General features: G+C 37.9%; 1 protein-coding gene across 50 annotated transcripts in view; it reads left to right on the top strand.

The window, feature by feature from the left end:
- ZNF638 (zinc finger protein 638) overlaps positions 1-1357 on the top strand; it is a 140840-nt gene extending 139483 nt beyond the window's left edge. For 43 of the 50 annotated variants that reach the window (XM_072766849.1, XM_072766848.1, XM_025994584.2 and 40 more), the window contains one exon: positions 1040-1357. In XM_072766849.1, coding sequence (XP_072622950.1) covers positions 1040-1105 — 66 coding nt within the window. In that variant the 3' untranslated portion in view covers positions 1106-1357. Of the gene's footprint in view, positions 1-772; positions 900-1039 lie in introns of all 50 variants that reach the window. The other 7 variants (XR_012003081.1, XR_012003086.1, XR_012003080.1 and 4 more) reach the window with 1 other exon arrangement.
- Positions 1358-8697: the final 7340 nt, after the last annotated feature.

Raw genomic sequence — 8697 nt, forward strand, 5'->3', positions numbered from 1 at the left:
TGAATCAGTGGTTCTGATCTCCTGAACATTTGAGAGTTACTTTATATATCTTAGAAATTGAATTTGTGGCACTGACACTCAACAACTAACATTTATTGAGGTGTTATTTGCTGGAAGCTTATCTAATCCCCTTCCCCCATCAATATGAAATAGATGCTATCATTCTAATTGTATTTTTTATCATTCCAGTTTTAAAGGTGAAGAAAACAGGCATAGAGTCTAGAAACTGAAGTATCTAATCACAAGGTCACATAGCTAGTTAGTGGCAGACCTAGGATTTGAACCTTAGCTCTGTTTTTTCTAGCCTCAAACCCTTAACCGTTATACTATAGTATCTGTACTCCTGACTTTATCATGTCATTTTCCTATTTAAAATTTCCATTGGCTTTGTATTACACTTGGAATGATATCCAAACTTCTTGTAGATCTGTAAAGCCCTACATGATTGATTCCTTTCCGGTTCTCTTGGCTTTTTGTTTCACTTGTGAAAGTCCCCTTTGTTGCTTTTGCACATATATATTGCTGTTCCTTTGCCCTCTACCAGTCCTGCTTGTATAGCTGCCTCTTCCCCACTTTTAGCTACGTCTAGATGCAAATACTTCCTAGAAAGGCCTTTGCTTAAGAAAGACTTAGGTAAAAGCACAAAACTCCTTCCCAGCCCCCAAAAGGGTCAACCTTAGTCACTTATTGTATTTCTTTCCTTTATAGTGCTTACCAGCACCAAAAATTGTCTTGTTTATTTATTCTTTTATTGTTTCTCTTCCCCCACTAGAATGTAAGCTCCATGAGGTAAAGGGCCTTACCTATCTTGTTGACCACTGAATCCCCAAGCACCAAGCATAATGCCTGGTATATCATAAATATCAGATGACTGGTGAATGGAAGGAAAGAATGTTAATGTAAGGCACTGTGTTTCTAATCTTTATTTTGTAGGATCAGGCTCTTTTAAATTGTAAATTGAGTGAAATATTAGATATGTTTGCACACACAACAGAGCAACATCTAATAAATATTTTATATTGCAAATTGCTTTTAACAGAAGTTCATGGCCAAGCAGAGAAAGGAAAAGGAGCAGAATGAGGCTGAAGAAAGAAGTTCTAGGTGATTGGGGGAAAGGGGGAAAGACTTCATTAGAAATTCATTTAGGGTCCAGTTGATTTGTGTATTTTTGTTATCACTTAATTTGTAATTTTTGTTTCAGAAGCAAATATTCATGTTGTACAAATTTCTGATTGCCCTTGATGTGGAAAGACTGATGGGGAACGTATGATGGGTTTGATTTTTATATCAAATCATCAGGCATGGAGAAATATCTTTTAGAAGTGTTAAAATAAATGTTCCTACTGTATATTTAAAATACCATCTTGTGTTTGTGGTTGATTTATTAAAGACTTGCTTGCCTCTTATTGCAGACAGGAGACCCCTGTGACTTGGGATGTTTAGGGATTCTTCCTGTAATTACCAGAAGTCCTAGCATAGCAGGGTTTTCACTTCACTTCAGCCATATACAGGTCAAAGATTTCTTAAAACTCCTTATTTTTTCCGGATAAAATTAAATTACAGCATAACTGACCCAGGTAGGTTTGAGTAAAACTGGTTGGTGTTTTCAGTGTGTTAGGAAGATCTTTTTTTTCTGCTTGTGGTAACATCTATTTCTGCCAAGACCCATTTAAGGTAGTTTCTAGCAAGTCATTTAGTAGTAGCTTGAAAAGCTATGAAAATAGAGCAACCTTTACTTCTTGTGGACCCCTACAGTTGCTTTTTAAACCATTTAATTTATTATTTAATATGTTGTAAACACAAAGTGGTAAAGGTTTAAAAAATAATAATAATTCAGTGGCTTGTTAGGTGTGGAACACAGCCCTGTACCATAAAGTTTTAGATTAGGCATGTTTCAGACTTAGGCCTGCTGACTTTGAATTGCTTTAATATTGGATTTCTCAGCTTTTCCAAGATTAGAGTATACCAATTAGTAATAGAGAATGAATGGAAGGAAATAAAAAACTACTATTTTAGATGTTTTACTCTTATCATAGCACATTACCTCACAGTGAGCAAGAGTGGAGTGAAGAACAAAAAGCAGTGACTTCTTGTTGCCCACCAAATCATTGCACACTCAGTTCAGGCTTCATCGCAGCCTGAGCAAAATGGCAGACTCCTACATGTGCCATAGACTAGAGTGCAGTGGGGAGGAGGATAGCTTATGAATGCCAGGAGTCTAATGTAATAAAAACCTGATAGGTGAGGGACCCCTAATTGGTTGTGCATAATCCAGTTGGTAATGTATCGGACTCTGGGTTTTGGCTCAGGTTGTAATTTCAGGTTTATAAGTCGGTAGGGCTCTGCACTCAGTGCAGAGTTCCTTAAGTTCCCCCTCCCCTCCTTGCTCTCCAGCATGCATTTGTGCATGTGCTCTTTCAAATAAACAAATCTTTAAAGAAAAAGAAAAACCCTGATAGGTGAGTGAGGTGATAGGAGGGAGAAGAGATTTTATTTTATTTTATTTTTTTAATTTAATTTAATTTTATATTATTTTTAATTTTGGGGACGGGGGTGGGAGTTGGAGAGAAGAGCTTTTAAAAGGTTGGAGAATAAGTTGCCAGCAATCTATAGCAGCATAGTCAGACTAAGTAAGAATCTTACTTTTTAAAGAATCGTTTCCTTATGGTGAAGCTTTTAAAACCAGAGACCATATGAACTTTAATCTTGTCTGGACCAATTTTGGAATTTAATCTTAAAAATTTAAGTGTGAGGGGTACCTGTGTGGCTCAGTCGGTTAAGTGCCTGCCTTTGGCTCAGGTCATGATCTTGGGGCCCTGGGATCAAGCCCTGCATAGGGCTTCCTGCTCAACAGGTCGTCTGCTTTTCCTTTTCTCTCTTTCCCTCCCACCAGCTCATGCATGCACCATCTCTCTCTCTCTCTCTCTCTAAATTTAAAAAAAAAATCTTAAAAAATTTTTAAGTGTGAAACCCCTATTTCTTTCAAATTAGTTTTGTGGAAATTGAGATTCTAAATTAGAATAAAAGGAACTAAAGCATAGAAGTGTTAAGGGTGATTTTTGTTTTAGTGACGAGTGTTGATGGTTAGCTATACGTAGTAAATAATGTTCTTGTCTGGAGGACTGGGAATTTTTATGATAGGGCTCCAAATATAAAAGATTTTTGTGTTTTTCTAAAAATAAGCATAGACTTTGCATGTAATTTTAGAATTGTTCTACACTTTTTTCAGAAAACCTTGAAATACCTCCCTCCTTTATTCACACTACACATATGAAATATCCTATACATAGCAGTTTCTGCTTACTGGTTGGTGAAGGGTGTAGTTTTTAAAGTTTCTATCATTTCATTATCTTGACACCAAAGCAATAAAAGATTGCATTCAACACCACTTCTAATAAAAGTTCTTAGGTTTAACTACCCTTTCTGGTGCAGAATGCTGTGAAAGTTAGTTGCCTCTCCAAAACTGCTTCTTTTGAATTCTTGGGGAAGAAAATAGAAGAACCAGGTTTTAAAAACCTTAAAAATATCAAGCAATATTGAAGAGAATAGGTTAACTTACCCGTATATATTATGTAGTTTCAACAGTCGACTCAAAGCCAATTATATATATGTCCCCCTTTCTTGTACTTTAAAGGAAATCTCAGCATGTCATTTTACCCGTAGACATTTCATTATGTGTTTCTAAAGGATAAGGATTCTTTTTTTTTTTTTTTTTTAATTTTTATTTATTTATGTATGATAGTCACAGAGAGAGAGAGAGGCAGAGACACACAGGCAGAGGGAGAAGCAGGCTCCATGCACCGGGAGCCCGATGTGGGATTCGATCCCGGGTCTCCAGGATCGCGCCCTGGGCCAAAGGCAGGCGCCAAACCGCTGCGCCACCCAGGGATCCCCGATAAGGATTCTTTTTAATGTAATAACGTCATTAATAATATTCCTTATTTAAATCTGGTTCAGGGATGCCTGGGTGGCTCAGTGGTTGAGCATCTACCTTTAGCTTAGGGCGTGACCCCAGGGCTCCTGGGATGGAGTCTAGCATCAGGTTCCCTGCAGGGAGCCTGCTTCTCCCCCTGCCTGTGTCTCTGCCTCTCTCTCGGGTCTCTCATGAGTAAATTTTTAATCAATCAATCAATCAATCAATAAACAAACAAACAAACAATCAGTCAATCCAGTTCAGATTTTCTGGTCCCTGCTTCTCCCCCTGCCTGTGTCTCTGCGTCTCTCTCGGGTCTCTCATGAGTAAATTTTTAAAACAAACAAATAAATAAATATAAATATAAATATAAATAAATAAACAAATAAATAATCCAGTTCAGATTTTCTGGTGTTTCATAAATGATTTTCATTTTGTTTTACTATACCTAAATCAAGATCTAAAGTCATACATTGTGATTAGCTTGATAGGTCTTTTAAATTATTTTTAATATAAAGATGTTCTCTTCTTGGGATTCAGATAAAGAAAGGAGATATTTTATCTACAGATCAAATGTGGTCTCGGAATCTAATGCTGGTCCACAAGGTATGCAACTTTATGTTAAGTTCAAAAATTGAGTGTCTAGAAATCATATTGTAGCCTGATAGTGACTTTATTTGTTGGATATGATCATATTAAAATGGAGTTTTAAGTTCCTGCATTTTTTATTTTTTTCTACATTTTCTACATCTATTTTTAATTTATTCTACAAAATAATAATCTGTGATGGACTGGAAATTAGGGGAAAAGAAGTAAGGAAAAATAAGCTGATCATCACCTAGTTTGAGAAGCACTGCTGAAAGTGTTCCTCACAGTTTGGATTTTTTTAATTGCAACCCTCGTGTAATTTTAGAGTATTCCTCTGTCCTCTGATACCTTGAATTTGTAGCTGAACATGAAAATGTGATCATAATTTGGTTCTTTTTCCCTTGGCAAGACTGCGTTAGATGGTGCTCTGGTCTTCCTGATCAGCAGACACAAAGTATCTGATTGTTTCTTTGGGATTGTAGTAGCAGTTGATGCTTAAAGCTTAGATGTAGATTTATTCATTGAGAGTTACAAAATGGTGATAATTTTAATTTTATATTCCTCCTTGTATAAGCTGGAATACTTTTCTGAGAGATACTTAACCTGCTCTTTGTTACTCAGTTGTATTGTTTGTTTAAGAAAGGCATAAGTATTTGATGCTTTCCCTATACTCATTTCCCTATACTCATTTTTTCAAAATGAGTTGTTTTGTTGGCACCCACCAACTATGGTAAATTCTTTTTATTTAGGTACTAACTTGAACTCATGAATTTTAACATTTGGTGTTGCAAATCTTTGCAGCAGTAGCCTTACTGATGGTCAAATTGTCGTGCTTTTGGCCTTTTTTCATGGGACTCCTCATTCTTTTGATATGACGCTACTAATTTTCATAGGTTCCTTGCTCTCCATATATAGAGAGAGATTGTAGGCTTGTCTTGTAAACTTTCTGCCTCAGACCTGAAGTCAACTATTTCTTTAAGGAATTAGTGGATCCATAGGATAGTCTTTGCTTCTGTTTTTGTTGTTGCTTTTCAGAGGACAGAACTTGGAAATAAATGTTTGGGTTTTTTTGTAAGTCATTATCATACTGATTCTTCTGGCTCAAATTCAGGACTTTCAGGTTTTTATTTATCTTTTCTATCTTAAATCTAGATTTAAAAAAAAATCTAGATTTTGTCTTATGTGTTGTTATTCTCAGGGACACCAGATTGAGGGGATTAAACTATCAAAATTGCTTTTCTGGATCTCACGTTACGTATATCAGAAAAACAATACTAAGACCACAACCAGCAATGATTATTAAGAATAGTTTTTAAAAAAAGAATAGTTTAAAATACTTTTTCAGTTTTGCTTTTGTTTTTGTCCTCAGGGTATGTCCTACTAAGGATATATATTTAAATTATAGAGCCTTCAAGTCACTTGGAATAGTTCTTTAGTAGTTATGCTGCCTGGTAGATTACCTTTGAGGTTCATGTGTTTAATTCTATCTTTGATTTTTAAGGGTTGCATTTTTAAATTATATGTTATAAAAAGCCTTTTATATGGTTCTAAAGTCACACTTGTAAGAACAAGGTATATTGAAAGTGTAGCACCTTTCTCACTTTATCCTATTGCCTCCCTCCCTAATGTAAGTAACTGTTCCTTGTTAATTTTTTTTTTTAAGATTTTATTTATTTATTCATGAGAGACACAGAGAGAAAGAGGCAGAGACACAGGCAGAGGGAGAAGCAGGTTCCATGTGGGGAGCCCAACGTGGGACTCGATCCCGGGTCTCCAGAATCACACCCTGGGCTAAAGGCAGCACTAAACCGCTGAGCCACCCGGGCTGCCCAATGATTGTTAATCTATAAGAAGAGCTAATGATAGAAGAATAGAGATTGAAGGCAGAGGAGAATCAGGAAATATTTGAGTTCACTATAAACCTAGAAGGAAATTTGCCAGATGCTGAACCTTTTAATTTATAGGTCACAAAACTGGTGGAGATAAATTATAGTAAGTTCCATGAGCTAAAGGGAAGTAATACCTTTTCGTAAAACTTGAGGATCTTTTTAAGAAGACTTCTAAAGATTTTAAAAGAAAAGTGGGGAAAAGGGTAATACGCCACAGAGTCCATGAGAAAGAGGAGCAAGGTGCTATGATTGACTCCCTACTGCTCTATTCTACTTTGACATCTATAAACATTCATCAGCAAAACATTATAGGCTTATGAGGTAGGTGCTGAACTTACTAAAAAGTGTGTATGAGTGTGTGTATATATGTATAAACCATGTTCCTGTACTCTTCGAGGGTGTACGTGAGAACGTGAGTATAAAAAGTTACCTGAAAATTTGGCCTATGCTAAATGCTTACTGAGTGGTATAGACACTGAGAATTAACATATGGAGAAATAAAATAAATGACAAAGGAGGGGATTAAAGACTAAAATGGAATTACACGGTTTCTAAAATGAATCTTGGGCCCTGAACCTTGGGGATGAAGGATTTGCAGTTCTCTTACAGAAAGTTATATAACCTGTGAGAAAATAACTGCAATTACTGTAGGCATGCAAATAATTTGTGTGAAGAAAAAAAACCACGCTTAATGTAAGATGAGCTCATTTCTCAAACTAGACACTGCAGTGGGGGTGAAAAAGATACTGGTAGAGTGTGTGCTGGTAGCTTTTAATTCTCATAACCTAGGATTAGGTAAAAATATGAATACTATTTGTGCTGGACAGTATCCTTCATGTTTTTGTAGCATTTTCAGTTAATCCTCAGAATAATTCTAAGAGGGATCCCTGGGTGGTGCAGCGGTTTAGCACTTGCCTTTGGCCCAGGGTGCGATCCTGGAGACCCGGGATCGAGTTCACGTCGGCCTCCCGGTGCATGGAGCCTGCTTCTCCCTCTGCCTATGTCTCTGCCTCTCTCTCTCTCTCTCTCTGTGACTGTCATAAATAAATTAAAAAAAAAAAAAAAAAGAATAATTCTAAGAAATAGGGGCACCTGAGTGGCTCAGTCGGTTGGGTGTCTGGTTCTTCATTTCAGCTCAGGTCATGATCTCATGGTCATGGATCAGGCTCCATGGCAGGCTCTGCACTGAGTGCAGAGTCTGCATCAGATTCTCTTTCTTTTCCCCTTTCCCGCCTCAAATAGATAAATAAAATCTTTAAAAAGAATAATAATTCTAGGAAATAAATGCTATTATGATCATTCCCATTTTACTTATGAGGAAGCAAGCAATAGAATCAGGGCTGGAAACCAAGGCATCTTACCACAGACCCACGCTCATTTTACACGCCCCCCAGTGTTCTGGTCATCTCATCAGGCCTCTTGGAGTCACAGGGAATAGAAGTTTGTGGATAAACATAGCAATGTAGCTGAATTGGCAGGACTGGGAATCAGAGAGGGAGGAAAGATGGCCTTCCTTGAATGGGTGTGGAATACTTTGTTGCAGTTACCTGGATTAGTAGGTAAGGTGGAAAACCCTGGTAGCTCACTGGTAGAAGTGGTCTCCAGTCTCTGTTGGGCTGGGGTATTTCATCACTAATATTTATAATTGCCAGTAGCAAATGGCAAGGATAAAAAATGTAGTCAATTTTGCTATTTTTAAGTTCTCTACAGACTGCATCCCTGATTTGCTTTCATGGAATAGACTACCTATTGCGCTTCCCTTCGTACACTCCTGCCAGTGGGGCTGCCTTCCCCTAGAGATGGCAGCTTTGCTCTATCTGAGATGTCTCCTTCAGCCCTGTAGAATAGCTAGAGCTTTCTGAGCCTATCCTGACCAGGAAAGGTTTCTGGGTGGCCAGGAGGGGCACTTGGAGTTTGCTGGTGCCTTTTTGTAAAGACTGACCAGAGGCTTGGGTGGGAATATAAGGTAACACTTCTTATGAGGCTTCTTTGCAGTAACCATGGCCCCATGGCCCCAGGTTTGTGGAGGTGCCTGGTTGATCTTAGTTAAGTATCAGAGAAATGATGCCTAGTCTCACACAGTCACCCACAGGGACTGGCCGGAAGCTGTGCTCAAGTGTTATCTGTCCTGTGGTGGCCCTGGAGTCTGGAACTTCCTCATTTTCAGTCTTCCAACTCTTCCAACTCTTCTAGATCTGTTGGCCACTACCTCCTGAGGTAGTGGCCACTACCTCCTACCCCTTGTGTTGAGTTGTCCCAGCCAAAGGAAGCATGGAGTCAAGAGTCTTCAGGGGAGATTGGCACTGA

This window comes from Vulpes vulpes, chromosome 8 (genome assembly GCF_048418805.1).
Source record: "Vulpes vulpes isolate BD-2025 chromosome 8, VulVul3, whole genome shotgun sequence".
Classification (NCBI taxonomy): domain Eukaryota; kingdom Metazoa; phylum Chordata; class Mammalia; order Carnivora; family Canidae; genus Vulpes; species Vulpes vulpes.